The sequence below is a fragment of the Diplotaxodon limnothrissa genome, linkage group LG22, assembly GCF_057381915.1.
Source record: "Diplotaxodon limnothrissa isolate DT_005_m linkage group LG22, D_limnothrissa_male_GT1.1, whole genome shotgun sequence".
Taxonomy (NCBI): Eukaryota; Metazoa; Chordata; class Actinopteri; order Cichliformes; family Cichlidae; genus Diplotaxodon; species Diplotaxodon limnothrissa.
In genome coordinates this window covers 12,480,188-12,506,029 of record NC_140616.1, presented here as the reverse complement: position 1 = coordinate 12,506,029, position 25,842 = coordinate 12,480,188, and the positions used below count along the sequence as shown (strand labels likewise).

General features: G+C 40.3%; 1 protein-coding gene across 1 annotated transcript in view; it reads left to right on the top strand.

Moving 5' to 3' along the window:
• The window catches only part of LOC146609533 (dolichyl-diphosphooligosaccharide--protein glycosyltransferase subunit STT3B), a 105,815-nt gene that overhangs the window by 35,450 nt on the left and 44,523 nt on the right, over window positions 1–25,842 (top strand). The window contains exons 2-3 of the mRNA XM_085346980.1: window positions 10,871–10,979; window positions 22,033–22,320. Of these exons, the coding sequence (XP_085203106.1) occupies window positions 10,871–10,979; window positions 22,033–22,320 (397 nt within the window). The remainder of the gene's footprint in view (window positions 1–10,870; window positions 10,980–22,032; window positions 22,321–25,842) is intronic.

Below are 25,842 nucleotides of genomic sequence, written 5' to 3'. Positions count from 1 at the left end.
TTTATCAGCACAAGTAAAACAGTCACTCACTGCTTTCTTGATTCAAGCATACATTTTATGTGCATGCGTAAATATATTTTTAAGTGGGTACAGCCTGCAGGTTGACTGATGAGCAGATTGGCATGAAATGATCAATATTTTCTAACAGAAAGCTAACAGCCTTTGGACTCAGTCTGTTGTGATTATAAAATGTATGCATTAGCATATATTTCAGCAATATGTGTCATGTTTCATTTATTCAATATGTGGCCCTTTGCTTGCTGTATCATAGTCAGTCTGGCCTGCTGAGAAAATGTGTTGCTCATTCCCGGTAAGGATTGTTACATATGCCCCTTCTGTGATTCTACTAATTGCATTTTTGACCATGCTGAATGTGCTAAATGCTAAATATTCTTAATTTAAATGAAGTCTGGAAGATATGATAGACTTGTTATGTTTTAGCTGTGCTGGATGAGCGTTTAATATGTAAAAATCTTTTGGGTGGAGTTCAATTTTAATGTAATGCCTCATTTCCTGTAGCATTAGGATTAAATGGCTCTTACTGGACCTCTTCATCTCAGACGATGAGCTGTGCACTCTGGGTTAAATTGGGGGTGGGGGGTGTCTCCTCTGCAGTGTCAGCAAGTGTTAACTTATTGAAATTAAGATAATTATATTTTTTGCCTGTTTGGAGACTTGGAAATGGTTGACCTAGCAGAATAATTAGCTGCACATTTGTTGTTTATCTCATAATATTTTTAATGTTTCCTCTTTTCTTTTTTTCTGCTCTGGTTCGTGCAAACATGATCAACTGAGTCGGTGCTTCAGTCAACCTACTGCACTCACTGCTTGTCTAAGCAGAATTTCACATTGACAAAGTAATTTTTCAAGGAACATATGCACATATTGCTGTCATGCATTCAGAAAATAATCTTCATTGCGTTATTTGTATTAATCTAATCCTTAATTAACCTCACCTGAACGTGTGTCTTTGTTAAAACCCAACCTTCACACTTCACATGGGAAGGTCCCATAATATGCATAAAACTGTTCTATTCAATTGTGGAGAAAACTCCAACAATCAAATGACCTCCTCTGAGCAAGCACTTTGACGAGAGCAGGAAGGAAAAAAAACTCCCTTTTAACTGGTGTAATTGGAAGTTTGGTAGTTTGATATCTGGCTTTTCTTGCTGACATGGGTGCCTGTGTCGTGCCAACCACCCCACTCACTACACCACTTTGCAATGTGTCTTTTGTTCCATCAACTGGTTGCAGCAGACCCCCCACCTTCAAAAATGATCAACAAGTGCTTGCTCAAAGGGAGTCATGTGATTGTTGGGGTTTTCTGCATATTATTGTGCGGTCTTTAACATACAATATAATTCACCTTGAGGAAAATGTTGTGATTTGGTGCTATATATATTTAAAAAAAAATTAATTGAAGTTGCTTTTCATTAGAAAAAGTGTGGGCTTGTTTGTGACTGATAGAATACAGTGTAACAATAAAACTTCAAAATGTAATCAATTCATATGTGACATTCACACGCCAAATGTTGAATGTGAATGTTGGATTAAAAAGTGCTTGAGCACAGAAAAAACACTTGTGGTGAATGTGTGGTTTAGTTAAATGCTGCTGAAGGCTCAATTAGAGTATTGAAGTAAATACCAGTCGATTTAAGTTGAGCCACTGCATGTTTAAGCATTGTGTAATTTTGTGTTCTTATATCACTGGCTATTAAAGGTGGCTCATGTGTATTGTTAGCCCACTCTTACTGTTAACAGATATAAAGTATAAGGAGTTAGTAGACTTGACATTAGCTGTTTCCTTCTGCTTGCACGCACTCTTTACAGTAGGCTAAATCATTCATCACACTCTCTGGATGTTTGTAGACTTATGCAGCTTTGCTGTTCCAATATTGGCACAGAGTTCACTTGTGTTTTGGGTGGATAGTTCTATCCACTGCTGGGTCTAAGAGTTTGAACAATGAAGAGATATCACTAGTGGCCAGGATGCTTCATCTTGTCAGGTGATGGCAGGACCAGTAGACACCATTAAAGCTTTGGCAACGATCCAGTCAGCCAGTTAGTGTGACCTTTCCCACCAGTACTGAGTCATTAGTTTTTGGGACAGTTGGACAAAGTGTGCAGTGTGACTGAAAACTCACTGTTATCCAATTCTGTGGTAATCCAACTAGAGCAGGGCGATATGGCCAAAAATATTTATCACTATATATATTTGAAAATTTGCGATAACGATATAACTGACGATATAATTGATGCGAGACAAAATACAACTCCACAACATTACTAGCGCAAAAAGACAACCTATCATTTATTTTCACTTAAAAATTAAACAAGAAGCTGGTTTTTATGTACATTAAAGCTTTATAAAAATGTAACAGTGCAAATGCAAATTCCTTGCTGAAAGTTTAACCAAAAGGCATTTCCAGTAGAAATGGGCTGACATATCCTGAGCATAACCATGTATAATATCCACTGAAGTTAAAAAGAGGTGCTTTGCAACATTAAACTGCAGTGTGCAGTACGTATTTTTCGGACCATAAGGTGCACGGGATTATAAGGCACATTAAGCGAAACAAAGCAGTCAGATAAATCAAACTTTATTAAACTCATTCTTCTTGCTTCCTCCACTTCTGTACCATTGATTCATTAATGTTGAATTCTCTGGCAGCTGCTCTATTCCCATGTTGTTGCAGTATATTAATGACTAACCTCGTATTGTGGATGGATTATCTCAGTTGTTCTCCTGACTGAAGTTTGGTCCGTTTACAGCATCCTGCCATGCGATTGCATTTGTCTCTAACCATGAGGAACCTTAACGTTAACTTTTATAAGTGGAAAAGTGTTAGTGTTTGTCCTCCAGCTTCACTGTGTATGTTATGCTAACATAGCTGTGTTGCTAGCGATCACGTAGCACATAATTATATACCAGCTAGCCCAACTTCAGTAACCCTACAAACGTCACTGCTGTTTAGTTTCCTGTCTTCATTTATGTTGGAAGTGATAGCAGAGCTGTACGTTTGATTTTTTTCAGAAATCTCTCAGTCAGAACATGCAATATCATGTTTAGGTAACTAGCGAAACTAGCGAGCTAACTTCCGCTAGCTTCCTGCTAGCTTCTAACTCCGTTAAATGTAATACATTTTGTTTTCATGGATGCCTGGAAGTTAAACTTCATAGTTACACCTGGTAAAGCAGCAATGCTGATCGTTTTATTAAAGATGAAAGAATTTAGACAGTTTTTAACTCTTAGTGATGCTGCAGTGTTCGTTTGACCTGAAGCATACGGAGTTTAGGACCCAGATTACTCCCAGATTTAAGAGCATCTTAGTCCGACAAATACGACAATAACGACGGCCGCTTGCATGTTCTGCAAAAAAATGTGCTTTGTCGTGTATCTGACGGACAAACACCAAACCAGTTCCACATCACTGAAGTTGCACCATTTTTACAAACCAATTCTGGTTCATCTGTTTCACTCAACAATCGGCCATGTGCGTATGAAAACAAAGGCACTGCGCATGCGCGTTTTACTCATATTCTATCGCGATATTTCATTTTCCTATCGTTGCCTAACATTATACCGGTATTACTGTGAACGGTATAATATGGCCCAGCCCTAAATCCAACCAGAAAATCCTATTTTGGGGATATTGGAAGGCAAGTTTTTGTGGGCTGTTGATAGCTGTAATCCTGTTCTTCAAATGGCCCGTCTAAGGTTGCTAAAAGAGGCGAATGCACTGTTGCCTAAGAAAACGTGCCCTTAGTCAAAGTATAATTAAATGGCAAAAAATATGATCATTTTGATAACTCAGGTTTTTGACCCTGATCAGGTAGTCACATGTATCACAAAGGTACATATTACATAAGTATAGAAATTGTTAGCCCAGGGAGAGTTTTCAAATGGACATTAGCTGAGCCAGTGAACAGCTATTCACTCCTTGGTTTTAGTTGTGTTCCTGATTAAAATCTTTAGATTCTAGACATTTGAATGATGAGAAATTTTTATTCTCATTCCACAGTACTCTGCAGAGGTCTTGAGCCACCCATCATTTCTTCATATTTGCTAGAAAAATGGGAAATAGGTGCAGCAATTTATTGGAACACATGCAAACTGGCAAGTTAATATTTGGGGTGTTGGCGCCTGATCTCACACTGCTTTAATAATGTTGGGTTCGGTCTGGGGAGGCCAGTCCATGAGTATTGTTGTTTTTTTTTTGTTTTTTTTTTTTTTTGCTGTTTTTTCTATCCAAATATGCTTTTACTACATTAGTTGTGTGTTTGGAGCTATTGTCATGCTGAAAAATGAGGCCATTGCCAGTGAAATATTTTCCATATAATTATTGGTATTTTTTTCTGTCTTCATAAGTCTATAGATTTTGGCAAGATTCCAACACCACTGGCTAAAATGCAGTAATAAACCACCACAGAGCCTCCACTGTGCTTTACTGATGGCTGTTTTCCTCCCCTGAGGAGAACTGAAGGGTTTTTTTGCTAATGTGTCTTTGAGAATTACCTTGTTGGTGGAAAAATACTATTTTTATGTCTGTCAACCTGTAAATTCAGTTTAAGAAACTGGCCTATTTTTATTCCTTTCTTTTGCTGCTAGTTACAAAGAGCAAAAAGAGGATTTAAAATTGTTTCTTTGCTTTGTCTGTTATGTGTAGAGCAGCTCATCCATAGTTAGGTGCCTTTTTATGCTTGAATGTTAGTGGCGTAACAATCTTCTGCCTCTCCGGGATGTTCTTTTTATAATAATCATTATAATCATGTTGCTAATTAACCTTATTAGCTGTGAGATTTCCACTAGCTGTCTTTAGTTCCCTGTGTACCTACTTTTTAAAATCATATTGGTGGCATGCACTAAAGTTTTCTATGTAATATATATACATGTATATTTTAAATAGAAAGCAATGTTTGTGGCAATGTATCTCTGTACTCTATGCCGTAGCCTGATGCAGAACTCAAAGATGTGTAGGGTAGCAATATGCAGTGCAAACCCAGTAAGTTGATTAGCACAAGGATAATATCACTGTGAAACAAAATGCAATGGGATGTAATTGTATCAGGTTCATTACGCTGGTGTAGATGTTTTTCTCATTCTTATAGCTCTGTCAGTCCGTGTATAGATTTACAGTCTGTCCTCGAGTCTTCTCTCTGTTCTGCATTTCAGTAAAAATAACAGTCCAGTTTCACTTGAGGTTGCAGAGCAGCACAGAGACATCAGCTCACAATGCAAACAGCAACACCGTACCCTGTGACAGGGACTCGGCACAGAACTCTAATTTCTGCTTTAAGAGACGTGGCCTTACAAAACGACAATAACAGGGTCACCCTGACGATGGTCAACAATGCTCGACTGCCGGATACCTCACTGTGTGAAGCTTATTTTGTTTGCGCTTGTTTGCCTTCTTGGTCCATAAACAGTTTCATCATTTACACGTTGTTCACAGAGGTTGTTAATTAGTCAAGGTGGCGATTAGAACCAACGACCATTCAGACACTCACCAGAATATGGACGAGTGGGGAAAAGCCAATGATGCATCTGATTATGCAGTTGATGCTGAATGAGGCATTACTAGTTTATAAACAGGAAGGGAGCCCACTTAGTCATGCTGCTGCTGATGGCACAGCCTCAACAGGAAACTGGTAATCAGTGAAACGGACCTTGATTAAAATAAATGACGGTGCTTGCAGGAGTCCCCCTGTGATATCAAGTGCATAAATATCCCACTTCTATTTTTATTTTTGCTTTCAGATATTATCTGCGGAGTTTATATAAGAGTTGTTCTGCAGATATGAATCCAGGATTTTTTTAAATTTATGTTCTTTAAATGGTGTTATTAGAGGTGTGCTGCTTTCCTTGAAGCGTACTTGCTGGTTTTCAGAGGTGCTGCAGTACAATCACTAGTCATTCGTGTGCTTTGTGGACCTGAAAACCATATTGGCAGCTATGCATTAAATTGCTAATGTGCCTGGCAGAGCTACATTATCCGCCCCGTCAAAGTGACAAGGGCAGAGGTAGAGCGCTCCCTTCAGCTGTGCATGAGATCTTTGGAAAATGGGTTGTGTGGATATGGTGTGGCAGTGCGCAAAGTTGTCTTTTTAAAGGCTTTCTTTGAATTTGCCGTGTTTCCGCCTCGCTGCTTTGACAGCTGCAGAACAATGAGGCCGGATTGGCTGGCCAGTTTCACAGCACCTACATTCAGTCTCTCTGTGGTCAAACTCGCACACCTGGCTGCTTCTGTAGTTATTTTTTTCCCTTTTTTACTTCGTAACATTGAGCTTCTTTCCACGCCTCAGCATGCAATGAAATATTTGTATTGAAAGAACTGGACATTAAACATATGAAACGATTGCTAGACTTTAATTGACAGGACCTAATCTTGTATGGGGGGTTTTGTAGCAGAAAAACTGTAAAGCAGTAGCTCTTTTTTCTCCTTTCCTGTGTGACTCCTGTGTTCCAGCTGGATGGTTTGTTTGTCCCAGTCTGTTCTCTGCCCAGATTCAGACTCTCGGGCCTCAGGTTGTTGAGTAATGTGATTGCCTGAGGAGCCCCAAGGATAAACACTCATGTCAGCTTCTTTATAGCTTTTCAAGATCACTTTAAGAGGCACAATGCCTGTGAGTGTTTGCCTGTTGTTTCATCCGTCGCATAGAGAATATTGCTCTTCTAATTTATGATCATTCTGTTCGTCTTGACTTATCAATATGGTTAGTAACTGTTGTCATAGAGAATGAAACACAAAAATAAAAATCCTGGGATCTGTTGACTTTTTTTCAGTATCACCTAGAGCTGGGCGATATGAGATTTTTTCATATCACGATATGTTTTTTTCATTTCAGGCGATAACGATATCTATCACGATATAAGCCAAATAACTATATTTGTAAGATTTAAATGTGCCGTTGCTCACAAGTAAAATGTGAAATAATCAGCAGCTTGTTTTTAAATATTTATTTCCCATAATAAGTTCAACAGGGTAGATGTACTTAAGGAACATGAGACTTTTTCAGATAAATAAAGGCAAATATTGCAAACTACACAAAAGGCAGCCGCTAAAGCGTTTAAGTTTCAAAATAGAACAAATGAAACAGACTAAATTGTCAATTCCACTTAGAAACAAAATATTAATTCTAAAAATAAATCTTAGTTTGTTTTACAGAAGAACAGACAAAACTGACTAACTTTTGTCAATATCAAATAAACTGAGAACTAAAAGGAAATTCTCAATCTCTCCTTGTTGTATAGCTTAGCTTTTCAAACAGTTTTAACAGTTACTTTAGTCTGACAAAAGCCGAATGACGAATTAGCGCTTCCAGTCAGAGACTGAGGCTACGTCCACACGTACACGGGTATTTTTGAAAACTGAGATTTTCTGTTTTCGTTTTAAAAAATAATCCCGTCCACACATAAAGGCAGAAATGAAGGAAAACGCTGCTATGAACATGCCAAAGCAGCAGGTGGCGCTAGATTCCTAACCGTGCAGAAATGTTGGCCAATCAGAAGTCTAGAAGCCTCGGTGGGAAAAAGTAAACAAAGCTGCGGCATAGAAGCAGAACCGAGTCGTATGTGTGGAGGGACAGTAACTGTGTGTATATGTAAGCATTTAAACACTGCAGAGAGTAGAATTAACAGTAACAGTATTGTAGAAATTCATTTCACCGAAACAATAACGCGGCGCACAGTGTGACGCATGCACCAGTTTATTGTATTTCCAGACTTGCTTTCAGCACAATTTACAGTGCACGCTACTCTGTTTTTTGTCAGACTTGAAATAGCCGAAATACCTTCACACTACGGAACTTCTTTGGCTCTTCCGTTCGACAATCTCTCCGGCATTGGAACCGTCATCTGTTTTCTCTTCGGTCACGCTCGGTTGATTTTTCTAGTCGGCACACTCATTTCCTCCATTATGCGCTGGCTCCATTACCCGCTGGCTCCATTACCCGCTGGCTGCTTCCCAAACAAACACACGTGCGGCTTGGCACTTGTGCTGTGCGTAGCAAGTCACGCGACGTGACGCTGCGGCTGTGATTGGTTCAGCTCTGCGCTACTGAATTTGGATCGGCTGACCTTTTTTTATTTTTTTTTATTTTTTATTTTTTAAAGAGGACAAGAGCGGCGAGGTCTATCGCGATAGCTTAATTTCTCTATCGAGTAAAAGTTATATCGCGATACATATCGTTATCGTTCTATCGCCCAGCTCTAGTATCACCTGTATCCCACAGCATCCCATCATCATGTTGCAACTTCTCCATCAATGAAAGCGTGCTGCATACAAAGACGTCTTCTCAAAACTAACTGAGGGATGGGAATAGAGAAGATGAGAGCAAACCAAGCATCTCGTGACCGTGCAGCAGTTTTAAACTTATTGCATTGATCGTGAGCGTCTCACGCTCCACGACTTTGCAGCTTTTTAATGACATTGCTTGTCATCTCTTAATCTGTCTCACCTGAATGCATGGAAACGCAGTTTATGTGATTAACTTTGGAAGCACGCTTATTGATTTAATGACATCCCTAGCCGGCCTGTTCGATTGTGACTGAAAACATGCTGACGATAAATTTGGTCAGTAATTAAACTATTGATTGTTTATCAACAAATATGCATTTATTAAACACATAGGTGTTTTTTGTCGTTTTTCTGTTTGTTTTTAAGCAGAGGATTTTCTTGACCTTTATGAGTTCAAATGAAAGGGGTGGACACTATGAGGGACACAGGGTCGCCTGGTAGAGAGTTGGACCCAGACTAGGAGATGTTTTTGACCATGAGGACCCCTTCCAAAGACAACTGTCGGTCCCTGCCAGCCTGCAACCTCCAACGTGGAACGTCCACAGAGGCATATTGGGGTGAAGAGAGGCACGGCTGGCAGCAGATGGGGAGCTTGATGGAGAGCTGAAGCCAGTAACCACCTGACACCTCAGCCGCTCTGTAGGATGTGGACTGGGTGACAGAGCCTTAGTGGAGACAAAGACTGCTGCAGGAAACCATTATCCTTCCACAGGTTTACCTACGGAAACCTTGTTACGACTCCTATTTTCGTCTGGATTGATCTTGTTGTGCAGAGGCGCTCTTTCAGTCATTTCAGTTACAGAGGAACAAAATGGCGAGTGAGCCTGTGCTTCTAGGGAGGAAAGAGGTGCGCTCCATTCATAACACAAGACAACACGAGAACTTTCTAGCTAAAATTACAGCCGTCTTTGAAAAGACCAGTGTTTAAGGGTTTGTGCCTGTTCGCACTTGAAGAGTGGGGTATGCTGAAGGAAGAAAATGTAGTTGATTGGCTTCGCAGCTGTCGTTGCGCCCGAGACACCTGTGCTTTTTGTGTGTGTGCTTGTTGTGTTTCACTGTTTCTGTTGACACTACTTTAAGGTCAGATGAATTTGATTATAATTGCCTCTTCCAGCAGCTTGCATGTTTCTCTTTTTACAGTTGGAGTATACACTGTTTGCAAATTTATATCAGATACAAGTTCAGTATTTAAGTCTTTTTAAGTGACTTTTAATCCCTGTTTTCTCATTAATGTCGAATTTCCCAGAGGAACCCACCCGAGGGATTAATAAAGTTCTATCTTATCTTATCTTAACGAGTGCCAGTAATAAGGAAGTGATTGCACTGTTGAGTCGGTATTATGGCCTATTATTGTTATTTGTAGCAGATTTAGATGCAGATAAACGTCTCACTGTTTTGCATTGTTAAAATGCCAAGCTTGCCTTCTACTTATACTCTTTTGATTTGTGTTTAAAAAAGAAAAAAAAAAAAAACGCATGCAGCAGGAGCCTCTTTATAGCCTCTAAACTTTGGCATGTATATGCTGCTTTAAGATGCACATAAATGCAAATTTACAGCATCAGCTTGTTGAAACCCCTGAGCCTGCTATTGGTGCAGCAACGGCCACATGTGCATATTTGACTGAAAATAAACACAGAAAATCTGGTTTTAAAGCAAAACTGTCCCAACCAAGGCTTTGTATTGTTTAGTCTCATTTCAGTCTTGTTACTATAGCCTTTGTGTTTGTTGGCTTGTCATATTGTTAGACTTGATGCAATATGAATCAAAGAATTGCTCCAGAGCTTATTAGTCACACAGATGAGGCTGCTGTGTCCTCTGTGATATACATTTGTCTAATAATAGTCCTTTAGTGAGCTGCTGAGGTTTGCTATAGGATCTCTATAGATGAATTATGTTACATGAGCCTTTGAACATACTCGGCCTACATTAATGAGCTCGGTGGCAAAAGAAGCTGCCTCTGAAAATTTACTGAACACTTGCTTCGTTCTCTTTGGCAGCTTTCTTCTCAGCACTGTCAGCTCTTTGGTTCTGCTGCTTGACGCCGTTCCAACCCCCTCGGCTTACCACGGCTACAGTGTGAATCGAAGCCTGTTTGGAGTAATATTCCTTATATTTATTCTTAGTTTCCCCCCCTTTGGTCATTATTTCTCTGTTCTAATACCAGACCTATTTTACGTCTTCGTCAGCTCAGCCTAGTGGTTGAAATTGGAACTATTTGTACAATAAGCAGGCTTTTGTTCTGAAAATGCCACCGTATGTATGAAAGCCCTTCATCGCAACCTTTTTTCTTTTTTAAATCAGCGACTGACCTGAGCTGTTGGCGATAGCACAAAGGCTCACGTTGTGAATGGAAGCTTCATCTTCCATGTTTCAAAAAAGAAAAACTCAGCAGCTTATCCATTCGTACCGCCTTCAGAAAATCTGTAAATAATCTATTCGTTCCTAGAGATGAGTCTTTGTTGTTCCCCTTCTCAAAATTGGCCTACAAATGAAAATAGATCTTTATTCTATCTGTGTGGTTGTTTCTTTGCCTTACACGAAGTAATCCCTATTATTTTTCTGCATCTCTACAGGTTCAACTACAGATCAACACACCATCTCACCACCAATGGCTTCTATGAGTTCCTCAATTGGTTCGATGAAAGGGCGTGGTACCCCTTGGGGAGGATCGTGGGTGGCACAGTAAGTTTATCCTCAAAATGCAGCTCCATTTGTTACATATTTGTTCATCAATTTTCCATTTCCAGTTTAGAGAACTAGAGATTTAAATCTTGTTAATAAGGTGCCCATAAGAGCCACAAGTATCTCTACTGATCCGATTTCTAAATGGCCTATTCAGCTTTGGAGCTACAAAGCTGATGGAGCCTATCCCATCTTGCATACACATCTTGGGTACACACTGGATCTGTCAACAGCCCCCCCACACAGTCTCACATCCTCACCTACAGTCAATTTTGAATCATAATTTAACCTAAAAAGTATGGCTGTGGGGAAACTCCACACAGGAGTACCACAGGCTCACAAAATTTTAAGAAAATATGTTTTGTGATTAAAAAAATAATAATAATAGAGAGAACCTGAGTAACACTGACTTGGATAATGACTTCTGTGTATGTGTATGGGGAACAGTCAGTGTTTACACTCTTTAGAAAAACCATGGTGCCCTCAGCCTACATCAGAATCATAATACTCTGGATACTTTACCTTTTTGGGCCATTCTGTTAACCACAGATTGGTTGTGTGGGAAAATCTCAATAGATCAGCCCTTTCTGAAACACTCGACCCAACCTGGCTGACACCTACGACCGTATCCAATCCAGCATTACTTACATCGCCTTTCTTCCCTCATTCTGATGCTCGATTTGAACTTCAGCAGGCCTTATTGGTCATGTCTACATGCATAAATGCACTGAGTTGCTATCACGTGACTGGTTGATTACATATGTGTCTATGAAGTAGTTGTACAGCTCTACCCCAGTGAGAGTGTGTATCAGAAAAGACTAAAGCGATCATTATTTCCAACCACGACTTTTCCCAGCTGAAGGTCAATCATCTGCATATTGCTTTAGGTGTTTGATGTAAAACACAGAGGCAAGCGTTTACATTTCCGAAGGCCGAACATTTGCTGTGCTTGAAATTGACCCCAAGGATAACCTTTCTAAATAGTTGCCTTTTCCCCCTCAATTTTCTGTTGTTTTACTAAATCAGCTCAGACAAGTGTTTCATCCTCTTTGTGTTTCCACCAAAGTGTTGCCTTGTCTCCGCATCTCTTTTATTTTAATGGCTGATTTAAATTCAGCCTGTAGTTTCCAGTTTGGTCACTTGAGCATTGAGGCACTACATTTTGCTGAATGTGTCTTGCAGTTTGTTTAATCAGACAGTGACCTCAAGTGTGAACAAGCTCGCTCTGCATCAGACTAAAAGGGGTTGAGATAAGTGTCAGCAACTAACGCTGAGGCCATGGCACTATATTAGATTGCTCCCTTTCAACTTGGGAGCAACTTTCTGGCCCATGTGTGACACAGTGAAGTTGTATTCATGAAGGAGAGTAAGATGAGCCTGATACTGAGAGTCAAATTGGTCCTGAAAGAATAGATTTACACTACTTTAATGAGTCTTCTAATATTAAGGATAAGGTTGAAGAAAGCTTTTAGTGTTTAGAGTCTGCCTTGCAAAAAATCTCAGGGCAACGGGACATAAGCTAGAGGAATTCTGCATCGTACATAGCCTGGAAATAGTACGCTTGATGCCGCAATGTCCTGATTTTTAAAAAGACTGAAATATATTTGCATTGCATGACCCTGACCTGGTTTGGTGGCAGAACACACAGAGGCTCACACATAGGTCGACCAGCACATCGAGATGCCCATTTGATCCTGTCGGCACACAAGGTTCAATACAGGGATAAAAACAAACACAAGCTTACTACATACAAGAACAAAGAAGGCCTGCCTACATGCAGTGTGGAGAAGTATTTCGAGGGTACTAAAGTCAGGCTTGGCAGATCAAGGATGCCATAGAGCCCCATAAGCCTCCATCAAAGAGCATGGATTTAAGTCACAATCCAGGAACAACAGTTAACCGTTAACTTGACTGATTCCCCTCAGCCACTGACCAGCAACATGATTACGATAAAATATTGAACTTTTTCGGTGAAAAATGGGACATGATGATTCTACAAAATGTGTCTCCCATTTCCCCGATTCCCTCATCTCCCAGCCTCATCTTCTCACCCCTCTATCCTGTGAACAGTGACGTCTATGTGAGTTAAATACCTTTGGCCTTTCCATCTCCCTTTCCTCCTTAACGTCCCCACCTGCTGTTTGTTCTCTCAACCAAGCTTCATGGACATACTAGGGTTATACTCTGAGCTATAATTGCTCTAGCTAATGGTGCATCAGGACTACAGAATCTAGGTACTCAGTGCCAGATAAATGTGGAAATGAATTCTTACCTCGATTACTAGTTCAGGTAAAACGCTGAGCTAGAGCCTGACCCTTGGAGCCTGTAGTGCGACTCCTGTCTCTTTCCCTCTGATTAGGGAGTTCCTGCACATAGCCGATACAACGAGGCATGTTAATGCTGTGCATTTATTCACATTTCTGTTATTGTAGTACCAAACAACGTCCAGGGCTGGAGCTGGAAGACATTCTACATACTGATATTTGAATATAGTTTTCACTCCTGCACAAGCAATCCAAGGAATTATACATACCCCCTCCCTCTCACGGACAATAACCATATCCAACTTCTTAATAGCAATGAACTGGTCTGCATTGGTGCATCATATCTTTATTCTCTTCCCCCTCCTGCCCCCCCCCCCCCCTTTCTTAAATAGATAACTATCATATCTGATATCATATCTCACAGTACAATAATATTGAATGGGTTGCATTGTTGTATTTTGTCATGTTTCTCAGGTCTTTGTCTGAATTTCTACGAACATTATTGCTAAGGATTGTCTTATTGCATTGGAGTCACACTGGGTTAAATATGTACACTTGGGTTTTAAGGGGTATTTATTATTTTCTTCTTTTTTTTTGGGTTGTATGGAAGCCCCAAACGCAATTTCATTGTTCTTGACAATGACAATAAATAAATAAATACTAAAAATACTACATCCCAAACCTATCCATCAGGATTCATCTGTCATAAGTAATTACCATCAGATTCTGGTAATTGCACATGACAAGCCTAGCCTGTAATAATGGATGCTCTGCTTCTGTTTCAGTACATGGACGCTTGGGCTAAGCCGTGTACCCAGAGGGTGGAAGCTGAAACTCATGAAAATTAATTTAAGACTGTATGCCTTCCAGTTCAGATTACTCGTCTAATCATGACATTAACAAGATTCCCGGACTGTACATTGCATTATCTTCAGCATAAATATCAGTGCACACAGAGCTGAGGTTCTTCTTCTGCACATTTGGAATATATTGATGGCGTATGAGTCAAAACGGGAAATGATCGTAGAGTAATTCACACGCTGCAGTCTCCTTTCTGCTCAATGTAGTTTCACTGAAGATTCATTTCATTTTCCAGTTGGACATTACTTTAAATATTTTAATGTTCTCAGCAGACTAAAGCAATTTGCAAAGGGAGAACATACATGGGCTTGAGCAGTATCACAGCTGGAGATTAGAAGTTGGCAGACAGATGGTGCATTTCATGAGTGCTTTATAACTTCATTTCTGGTATACTTCTATTTGTCATTTGTTTTATTAATATTAGGCTTGTTCCAAATGTCGATGTTCCCCCATTAAACAAACAAACAAAACCCTAACATTTAAATCATAAGAATAGAATTAAGGTCAGTTTGATTTCTAACCGTTGTATTATGTAGGACATAAGTATGACAAATCTAGCCTAACTAAAACACACAGGCTCAAGCTGATACAAAATCCTGCCTGTGTTTCTGAACTTTTCTTGGAAGTGTTGTGCTGAGTGGTTATGAAGAGTCACTGCAGCCATTTCAGCAAGTATAATTTGTGGAGCGATTGTGCTGGGGCCTAAGGTATGTGTTGCACTGTCTGCAATTACAGAGGTCATGTAGTACTTGCGGCGTTATTATTTTGAGCATCGTCTGTAGATTATTTTTACTTCATACCTTTTTTTTCTTCTTTTATTTGACATTTTTAAAATGCCTGATTCTGGATCCCCAGGGATGATACTTATACCACTGGAATGAATTCACATAAAGCATGCTGGAACTAATATGCAGCTTCACAAGGTGCTTTGGCAACCAAATTAATTAATCTGACTGGAAGAAAAATGTTAAAGAGTAAAACATGCACTGCAGCGGAATGGCTGTGGCATCGCAAAAAGTGGAGATATTGTATTTCTTTTTTTTAATCATTGTCAACAAATCCCTTGAAAATGCAGAAATGGATAATGAATTCATCCTTCCAGCAAGATCTGTGTGTAAGCCAAGGCTTGATATAGCATATTTCTCTGTGCCATAGCGCTTCATTTGCCCCCAAACTGTGTCACTGTCAGTGAGCCACACTGTTGCACTACATAAATGACACGTTGCTTCCTCACCATGAACATTAGCATTGTGTTTTGTTTTAAGTCAGTCTCTTATGCATGGTCTTGCTGATGTAAATACTCACTAGCTTACCAGATGCATACTAATCCCCTGTTTGTTAAAATGCCCAGATATCCCAGGGCATCACTGTGGCTCCCTTTGAGATTTACATGCTCGGTCTACACAAAACAGTCCACTGTAACCCACAGTGGACTTTTGGAAAACGTTTAGTGGCAGATGGCAGGTGACATTTCCCCTTATAAGACACATCCATTTCTTTAGCAGATGGGTGGGTCATTTAATTGGCCACACTAAATGCAAATGTCTCCGTATCACATGTAAATGTGCAGAGTCTAGGAGTTGATGCGTAGGAATTGATGCATCTGATAGAACTATGGCCCTTTAGCAACTAGAAATATTTGACCTATTTTTTTTTTTTTTTATTACAAAAAAATAGATGAAGGAAAATGAAAAAACTAACTGGATCAGACTTTACAGGAATGCAAACAGCATAACAAGCATGATTATGACCTTTTCTCCAAAGTGTCTGAATAAGAGAGAGCAATCTGAAAGCTAAGGAAATGCAAATTTAAGCACATTTGAGATTGCATTAAAATAACTGAAAAATAACAAATTATTCTTGATTATTATTTTATTGCTTAGAGAGACAAATGGGTTCATTAAGGGCTGAGATTACATCAGGGATCGACTCTGAGCTGTTGCTTGCTTGCAGTGGTGATAGACAGATGAGGTCAGGCAGGAGTCTCTGTGGTCTGTGATGTTTGCAGATGACATTGGTATCTGTAGGGAGAGTGGGGAGCAGGTGAAAGAGTCTGAAGAGGTGGAGGTATGCTCTGGAGAGACATAGAAAGGAAGTCGGTAGGTGGAAGACAAAATACATGTCTGTAAAGTAGAGTAAGACAGGAAGGTGATGATGCAAGGAGTAGAGGAAGTGACGTAGATGAGTTTATATACCCCGGGGAGTGGACCGTGCACAAGTGGAGTGGTGGGTAGAGACCTGTGTCAGGAGTGTTTTGGAGTTGTAAGAGAAGAATAGTGGCTAAAGGAAAGGTAAACAAGATGAAAGTGGGAGCACGTATGGTGTATGATTTGGAGACAGTGGCACTGACAAAAGATGGGAAGTAGAGCTGGAGGTGCCAGAGTGGCACTAAGAGAAACAGGACTGGAAATGAGAAGGTTAAGAGGTTCGCAGACATGCACACTGGAGGGCTAGTGGGGAATTGTACAAAGGGTGTTGAATATGGAGCTACCAGGGAGAAAGACGAGAGGAAGACCGCAGATGTAGGGGAGGAGGTTTGGTGTGACAGTACATGCTGGAGAGAGGGGGAGAGGGAGGCAAATAATCTGCTGTGGCGACCCCTAAAGGGAGCAGTCAAAAGAAGATTGCAGTGTCAAACAGCAGCTTCACAGTTGGAAGCGGAGGTGGGATTTGTCAACATTTATATATAGAGAGCGACTGTTCAACACTAAAAGTCGGCTGCAAACAGTGCCTTGCTCAAGGGCACAGCGATGGCAGTTGCTGGAGTAACAGAGAGGCGCTCGCTTATTTGGTGTGTAGGTTTATGGTGAAAATCCCACTTGTTTGCATGACTGAGCGAGATAATTTTATGAACACAGACAGGCTTCAGGGAAGGAGGGCATTTACTTTTACTCCCACACTGCTTTTGAAATCATAAAACGAATGTGTGAGAGCTCTTATTTGCATCAAGCCTATGCTTTTAAAACATGCAGGGGTGTGGACAAGTGCTGGGTTCATCTCAGACTGGTGCAGCGAGCCCGTAAATGCAATCAATGGCTGTTGTTTAGGAAACTTGGGAGCGGAGAATGTAATTCAGAATTTTGTGAATTACTAAGTTACACTCTGCCGTCATTTTAAACAGCCAGTCTGGGTTTGACGTTTTAACAATTATTCTGCTTGCTGTGACCTCTGACGCCAGGTAGGATTCACGAAAACACCTTTGCTAATGTTACATTTGCTCCGTTCGACCTACCTGGGCTCACCTTTCAGTATATACAGCTCACAGTCTCCTCCTCTTCTCATGAGCCTCACTGGCTCGTTATCTTTCATCATATCTTTTCTTCTGCCTGCCTCTGCCTTTCACACATCTACTATGCTTCCAGTCTCATCCTTACACTCCCCTCCACCGCCCTTTATTCAAAATTAGACAGATGATCCTGACAGTCTGCATTAATTGTGTATGGTAGCATTAAGTCTCTAAGCACTGAGACGGGTCAGGCCGTTCGGAAGAAAGATGAGCCGATGTCAGTTAATGTGACAGTTGAGTGCCTTTATGCTCACGCCAGTCCAGCTGCCCTCTCCCTTTTTATTTCCCCCTTTTCACTCCCACCCAGCCTCCACTCCCCAGAGGATGACTGCCAGTTGCTCTTTCTCCTGTGCCACAGATAAGGAAGGAAGGCTTCTCTAATGTGACAGTCCAGAACAACAGCAGGCTGTCAATCCAATAAACCGCTCTTTGTTGCCGTAATGACAATGACTCAAGTGCGTTTCTGTAATGCCTTTTGACAGTTTTAGTTGATGCTGTTTTCAAAATGAGCAAGCCGCCTTGTGCTTTGTTGAATGCCAGTTTAGAGAAGTGTTGATTAAATTTATGTACAAAGATTTCTTTCAAGCCAGACCTCATTGCTAAATATCCTTGACTATGATGAACAGCTTTAGTCATATTTGAGGGGACCTGGGCCATACGACAGTTTAGAATGGGTAATAATGGACTGTTGTCAAATTCTCAGAGCTATGAGATGAGATGTGGTTGATTTACGCAGATGTAGATTAGCTGGTGTAGGTTGGACTTCTAGGCATTGGCTAATTAGAGACGTGAAGACCTAAGTTTATTAGCAGTAGCGTATGGAGTGGGCCTACAGTGAAAACGCATCAAGGACTACTCGCACGTTAAACATAACCTTTATTTTGCATCTTATTTCAGACGTCCACATTGCACTGCACAAAGCTCTAATTGGATCTGCTCTCATACAGATGAGACAAGGACATTAAGCCTCACCCACTCAGGCCCCATCTTTAATGGTTTTAATAATAACATTCTTGTTGACACCATGTGTGGCAAAACTTGACCCTCGATTTTTCTTTATGCAAGCAAAAATAATTCCTTTTTCCTTTTCATCCCAGTTTTCTAGTGTTTGAATCGACCAAAATGGAGAACAGAGAAAAGGAGATTCTGTGATTTATTAATGATATAATCAACAAATTGATAGCAGAAATAATTGTTCAGACCTTTAAGTGTGCCCAGTGTGATTCAAGGCCAATTCAGTTTAGTTCGATTTAATTTGGTTATTTGCAATTAGCATATTGGTTGAGCTGAATATTTATTTTCGTTGCTGCCCCTGTAATATGTAATAAACAGTGGTGGCTCTGTGGCAGTGCACGCTGGTGTTTGGTGCCTAAATGCCCATCAGTAACTCGTGTTCATCATTAATGGAGCTTGTTAATGGCCACATTACCTCCTGTTAAATCTCGCTGAAGTTTTGACCTAATGAAATGAGAAATGCAGTGCTGTGCAAAAGTCTTGAGCCCATACTCTTTTCTTTGTTTCCAAGGAGCCAGAGGCAATACTTCTGGGCTTTTTGAAGGGCCTTGTAAGTGACCATTTTTAGGGGAATGGGTTGTTTTTGACCTGTGAATCAGTGAAGCTTGAAAAGATACTTTACTCAAAGGATGAAACAGTGTTTTGTACATACACATAATTGACAACTTGGCAAAGAATCAATTTTAAATTGTATCTTTAGGGAGTTTGTTATTAACAGCCTTCTACAAAGGCTGCTATAAAGGGTGTCAGAGGACCTCGTGTCCTTGAAGTCATTGGTCTGTCTGATGTGCTTGTAGTAGTGGAACTCCCACAATTGGTCATGCCAGAGGCTGCTTCCCATAGTGAAATACCGAGGAAGGCTTGAAAGAATCGCTTTAGTTAAATATACAAAGAATCTACAAAATGCCAGAGATCACAGTTTGACAAGTATAAAATCACAGCACAAAAAAAGTATTTTCAAAGAGCTGTTAGTTGAAAGTTTGGCAGTCCAAAAAAACTCTATGGCAGATGAACAGTATGTGAAAGACATGTCCTTAAGAAACGGGGCAAAAAATAATCCAGCAAAGACCTGACGCAGGACCTTTCACTGATCAATCTACCATTCAACGTAGCTTCATCTGAAATGGTCTAAGTGGAAGGTCGGCTGTTAGTAAGTCATTCTTAAGGCAGGAAAGCGGGGAGAAAAGGCTGTGGTGTGCCAAATTACACAAGAACTAGATTGGTAACAGGTTTTATGAAGTGATGAATCCAAATTATTAGTATGTACAGAGAAGGTCAGGACTAACAAGGAATGTTTATAGCTGCCTATAAAACACGGTGGAGCTCTTCCATGGTCTTTAGCTGCAATTCAGCCAGTGATGTTGGATTTTTTTCAAAGTTAATGGAATTCTGAATGTAGAAAAGTATGATCAGATTTCAATCCACCATACAGTAGCACGTTGCCAATGCAGAAAAAAGCATACCTGGATAGACGAACACAAAATTGATTAGTATCAGTCATGGATTGGCCTCCCCAGAGCCTGAACAACATCATCATCATGACTGAATTGAACAAGGAAAATTATTCCTGAAGACTACTTAAAAAAAATTACAAGAAAGCCTGTCAAAGAGTTTGGGCTGCGTTGAAGAATAAAGTTATTCATATTATACAATAAAGTTATCAGATATCGACTTTAAAGCTCGATTAAGTTGTACAAGCTCTATTTCCATGTGTGTTTGCGCATGTTACAATGGACCTATTTCCCATTTTCCTAGAAAAATATAAAGAAATAAGGGGTAGCTCAAGACTTTTATACAGTACTGTACTTTATAGCAGTTGAGATGATGTAGTATTAGATTAGTTAGACAAGCCTGGTCAGTAAGTAGTGTGGTCGCTGCTATCCATGATGGATAACAGTCAGTTCAGTGACCTCCTCTCCAACACAGCTTCAGAAGTGTACGGTTTACGGCCAATCACAGAGCCAGCCTTCATAATCAGTTTATCTAGTCTGTTGCTGTCATCAGCTCAGACTCTGCTCCCCCCAGCAGACCACAGCAAAGTACGCTGTACTTGCCACAATCGACTGACTGGACAATATCCATCATTTTGCTGCACATATTTAAGGATCTCAGCTTGTTTAGGTAATAGAACCTGCTCATTGGGTGAGGTAATAGAGCTTTCCTCCCTCTTTTATGCACAGGCTCTGTGTTGGCCTGTTGTTGATATGGATGCCCAGGTACTTGTACTCACCCTATATATCAACATCATGCCACAGAATAGATGTGGGTCATGTAACTGTCCTCTTTCTTCTCTAACTCTTCTAAGTTTTTCCTCTGTTTTTATATTACATTACATCCGAGTCCTGAAATGTTATTCGCTTGTGACTGAAAAGCTAGTCACACAGCATTTCCAGAACAATCATTGCCCAGACAATTGACTATTGATTACACAAATGATTATATTTTTGTTTTTCTCCTGTGTAAATATTACAGAACATTCACTACAAATCAGTAAAAGTGACAGTTTTCCTAATTGAAAGCTGTTTCATTTTCCGATCAATACCTGATGATAACCTACACGTCAATTCTCCATATACCCGCTTAACAGCTGGTTCGCACAGCACACGGTCTATAAGATCGACTGTCGTGTGGCGTCTACGTGCGTTCGATGTGGTACGAGCCCACGTTAAATCTTCTCGCAAGCAGCTTAAAATTATTCACGAGTTACGCCTTCCATTTTCCCACAATTTGTCTGAACACACAGCAGACGGAGACGTAGATTTTTGTATGCAGCGCTTAATTAGTGAGAGAATGTGGAAAATGAACACATTAGAGCTGCGATTCACCTCAAGTCATTTAATCTTAAGAGAATTAGCAGCTTTCACTAATACAACGAGTATTCCCACGGCGAGAGGCTCGCACTGAGGGTCGGGGAGGGAGAGGTCACATTTGAACATCTGTTCAATGGGAGACGAGAAAAGCCTGATGCCACCGCCCGTCTATTGGAAGCTATTGGAACCATTTTTAATTTGGCTTCTGATGTTGATTTAATTTTAGTCTTTTGATCAAAATGTGCGTTGTTTTTTTGTTTTTTTTTGTAACCTTATTTTTAAGTAAATCCTCTTAAGGGTTTTTAGGATACAGTTCTGACTGTCGTCGTTGCGTAAGGTCATCACGACTACAGGTGCTGCTCTCATCTGTCCCAAGGTTTACAGAAAAGCCAATCCATACCTCTCTACTCTCCAGTGATGGAACTAATCAACTCTCTGCACTTTACTTTTCCCTCTCTGTCAACATGGATAACATCAGAATAATGCAGCACATACCTGGTCGTTTCAGGAAAGGCAGTGAGCCTTTGTGAGAGAAATCTGTGTGTTACTCAAGAAATCTGCTTGAGGAAATTAAACCTCTGTTTAAAAAATGTTGGGAGGTTAAGTGTAGTTTTCTTTGGCGCTGGCTAAAATCTCTTTGGTAGGCGCCAAAAATGTGTAAAGGGGGAAAAATAGTCTGACTTAACAGTGTTCCTTTAACTTATGTTACTATAGATGTTGAGGCTTCTCTGTTCTGGTTTTATTTCCTCTTTGCGTTTCTCACAAACTCTTCTTCTGCCTTTTTTTTTTTTTTTTTTTTTTAAAAAACCTTCCCTCAGGTGTACCCAGGGCTCATGGCGACTGCAGGCCTTATCCACTACGTGCTCAACATGCTCCACATCACCGTCCACATTCGTGATGTGTGCGTCTTTCTTGCGCCTGTGTTCAGCGGCCTGACCGCCATCTCCACTTTCCTGCTAACCCGGGAGCTGTGGAACCAGGGTGCCGGGCTGCTGGCAGCCTGCTTCATCGCCATCGTCCCCGGTTATATCTCTCGCTCCGTCGCCGGCTCCTTTGACAATGAGGGCATCGCCATCTTCGCCCTGCAGTTCACCTACTACCTCTGGGTAAGTTCAGACTTAAAAGTGCCGTAAGGAGGAATCCTATTGTATAGAGGAGACAGTTTAAACTTCTTTGTGAGGAATCAGATTCATGCTCACTCTTTTGGGAGGATTTTACCCACAAAAGTAGCCCCACTTTCAAATCTTACTTTTCATAGATGTTGAATTATTTATCCACAACCTTGAAAGGCATGCTAGGCTTCTTTGTGCACCACGTGAAGCCCCGGAAACGACATGCTGCACCATAAAACCTTCACAATATGATGACCTTTAAGAGTAGAATTGACAAGATCTCCCTTTTAAAGGTTGAATATCTCCTCTCCCAATTTCCTTTCCTTTTTAAAAATGCATGAAATGAACGGAGTGTTTGTTCATAAAGTGGCTAACCTTGTTTTATTTAGTTTTCCCCCCCCCCCCCCCTGCCTTCAACAATTTATTTTATTTTTTTACTTCAATAAATGCGGCCTATCCTTGAGCTAACAAGGCAGATGAGAAGAGTCTTTTGTTTTGTTTTTTTAAAATACAGCCTGAATGTTTGCAGCAACTGCATTGCAACATATTTTCCACAGCAGGTGGAAGGAAGAAGCTTTTCAAGTTGAAAGATGCCTGAAACAGACTTTACTTTCAGTCTATCCACTCTTTCAGTTGCATCAGCAGCTGCCTTTCAGCCCTGCAGCTTTCTTACTAAGAATGCATCTCGTGTGCCTTTGTATACAAGCGTGTGTTTGTATTTGTCTGTGTGAAAATGAAGAGCTCTGCAAACAGTTTTTATCAGCATTCACTTCTTCCTTGTTATTGCCGTTGACCTTGACAAGTACTGCGGATTTTTTTTCCTTCTGTATTGAGCTGAGTCTGTTCACTGACCTTTTCCCTGCTTTGCTTAAACTCATCCTAAGATAGAAAAAATTTAATATTTCCAGCTTATTGAAAATGGAAGTAATTGTGTCTTTCTCCATAACTGGGTTTCTCTTGACATTAAAGAGCTGAGCTGAGCTTCTATTGGCCACATAGAAATACAGCTTAAGAGCAGATGATGGAAGAAGTCCATGCAAAAATGATGTTTAAGTAGCAAAAGGTTAAAGGTGCTAACGGTGATGAGAGAGGAAGGGGAAAAAATGCAACAGACACGCCACAAAATTAAATTAAAGTCATGAAAGTGGCATTATGTAGTCCTTGCTATATGCTTCCAACATATCAGACTTGAAATGCATCCCTGTTAGTCATCATTCTGCTACGAGGAACATAAAATTCAGGGTCAGTCCAGTTTTCAGTGCCGAGTAGAGAATTATTGGAGAAGAGCTGCAGATTCTTTGAAAGTGTAAATATTACGGCCTTTCATTAGCACAAAGTGAGCATACAGTGCTTCCTGTTCATACAGTATTGTGCCATCCCACTGAGTCCATAAAATTATTTTCTATTAATGAAATCACTTCGTGTTCCTGTGGACTGCAGGGATAGAATATAAAGGCTGCAGGCTACAGAGAAGCAGTTGCCCACCTCTGCAGTTAACCTGTGCTGAGCAGGTGTGAAATAAAAATGGCGGGGTATTTTCAGGGAGGACAAATTTAATATTGTAGATTTTATCAATATAAAAGTGATCACTGAAGACACGGAATTGATTGGAAGACAGTTTTAGCAGATAGCAACTCTTACAGGCCTCTGTTTCTGCCTCTGCTTGCAAATCTTTCTCTCAAATATGCATGGGGAAAGGGGAAATTGAACTTACCCTACTGCTTCCACAGGAACTAAGCGGTAAATAACAGGTTCTGCTTATCAAATACAGTCAGTGAGTGCTCATCAGCTGGGTGTGAGCACCTCTATAAAAGCAGATGTTTTGGCAGTTTTTGTCAGATTTTTTGCAATGCTCAAAAACGGCAAAAAAACAAAAAAACAAAACAAAAAAAACCATATAAAAAACACCCAGGAGCTACATCTCAGACTCTGCAGGCTTGAGTTGTCGTGTTAAATGTTAAAGTTCATCACAGTGCAGTCTTGAACTGTCATGTCGAACAAGTCATAGTTGTTCAGCCGCAAAAGAGTGAACAAGTATGGCTCGTTTCGATGGGTTGCCAGGTGATGTGAGACTGATAAAGACATACAGAAAATGATTACTTCAAGTTATTGTGGCTAAAGGTGGTTTTACAGGTTGCTGAATCATCGACGTTTTTCTTCGGCCTCCATCGACTACCACGAAAACCTGCTCCTTGATGAGTCTGTCATTTGAAAGCGTGTACCATGGCTGGCTGTAAACCTAAGCAGCTATAACGCACAGTGTTTGACAGCATCATTAGCCTTTATCCTTGAGTTTTTTAAACATAAATTAGACAGCATAAATGATAACAGTAATGTAATTACAATAGCATCCCAGGTTTAATTCATCGTTGGGATTCTCTGTGCATTTCCTTTGATTCTGCAGCACAGTTTACTTTGGCAAATGACACAGGGGTTTCTTTTTTTCTGCTTGGAAGCTTTGGTATTATCTAGAAAGATTACTACATGATAGAATGCTACAATCCTATTGGGGCCAGGGGACTTATGCATATAAGCCACATGTCTATTATTGACTGACTGTAGCTGCGTGATTGTAGGAAGATGTAATTCCTGGCTGGTTCACATCCAGTATATGAGATTCACAGAAATGTGGCAGACAAATGTAACATATTTATATAACCAATTTATTTAGAAAACCCTATTTTTCATTATTTCGGTGATGTAATTCAACCGCATGCAACTGATTTAAAAAAATGTCTCCATGGCTCAAAGCTGCATACAGCCTGCAGAAGTCACACAATTATGCAGATGCGAATTTGAATGCTGTACATCACTGCACATAAAGCGTTCAGGACAAATGTTCGGTCTCAGCTCACGCTGGCCTGAGTCAATTACTGCACAGCACAGTAGCAAGTTGAGAGGCTACTGTTAAACCTAACCACACACACAATAAGCGCAGAAGCATGTGTTCCTGAGCATTGCAGATATGTAACTGGTAAACATGTCAACTAAGGTTGTGGGTCGTTTTCACATTGGCTCTGTGTGCATGAAGGAGTTTTATTATTCTGTAAATGTGTTAAGTTATAATGGACACATTTTTAAGCCAGTTGACAATGTTGTACTTTTTTTTAGAATCAATCAGTGAAATTAATGAATTCACACTTTATTTTGACAGATTGAACAGTAAGGGTTATTAAGCTTATGAGTAGCACCCTGCTTGATTTATAATCTCTTTACATGAGCTTGAATAAATTCATGTGGACAGACTGCATACCTTCAACATAATCAGCTTTTGCAGGTCCTAAACAGAAATAAGAACATTTCAGGTAAAGTTGCTGGATCTGCCATTCATAAGCAATTTCCATGTGCTTTAAATATGCATTGCATTGTTCTCCACTCAGTGCTGTAGTACGCCTGTATTCTCCTGATGGCAGAACCATTTGTGCCACAAAGTTTGGGCGAATAAGTCAGAATTGAGGTTGTTATATTCACACCAATGAGGCAGATGGTGCCTTTCTTTAAAATTAGTGGTGACAA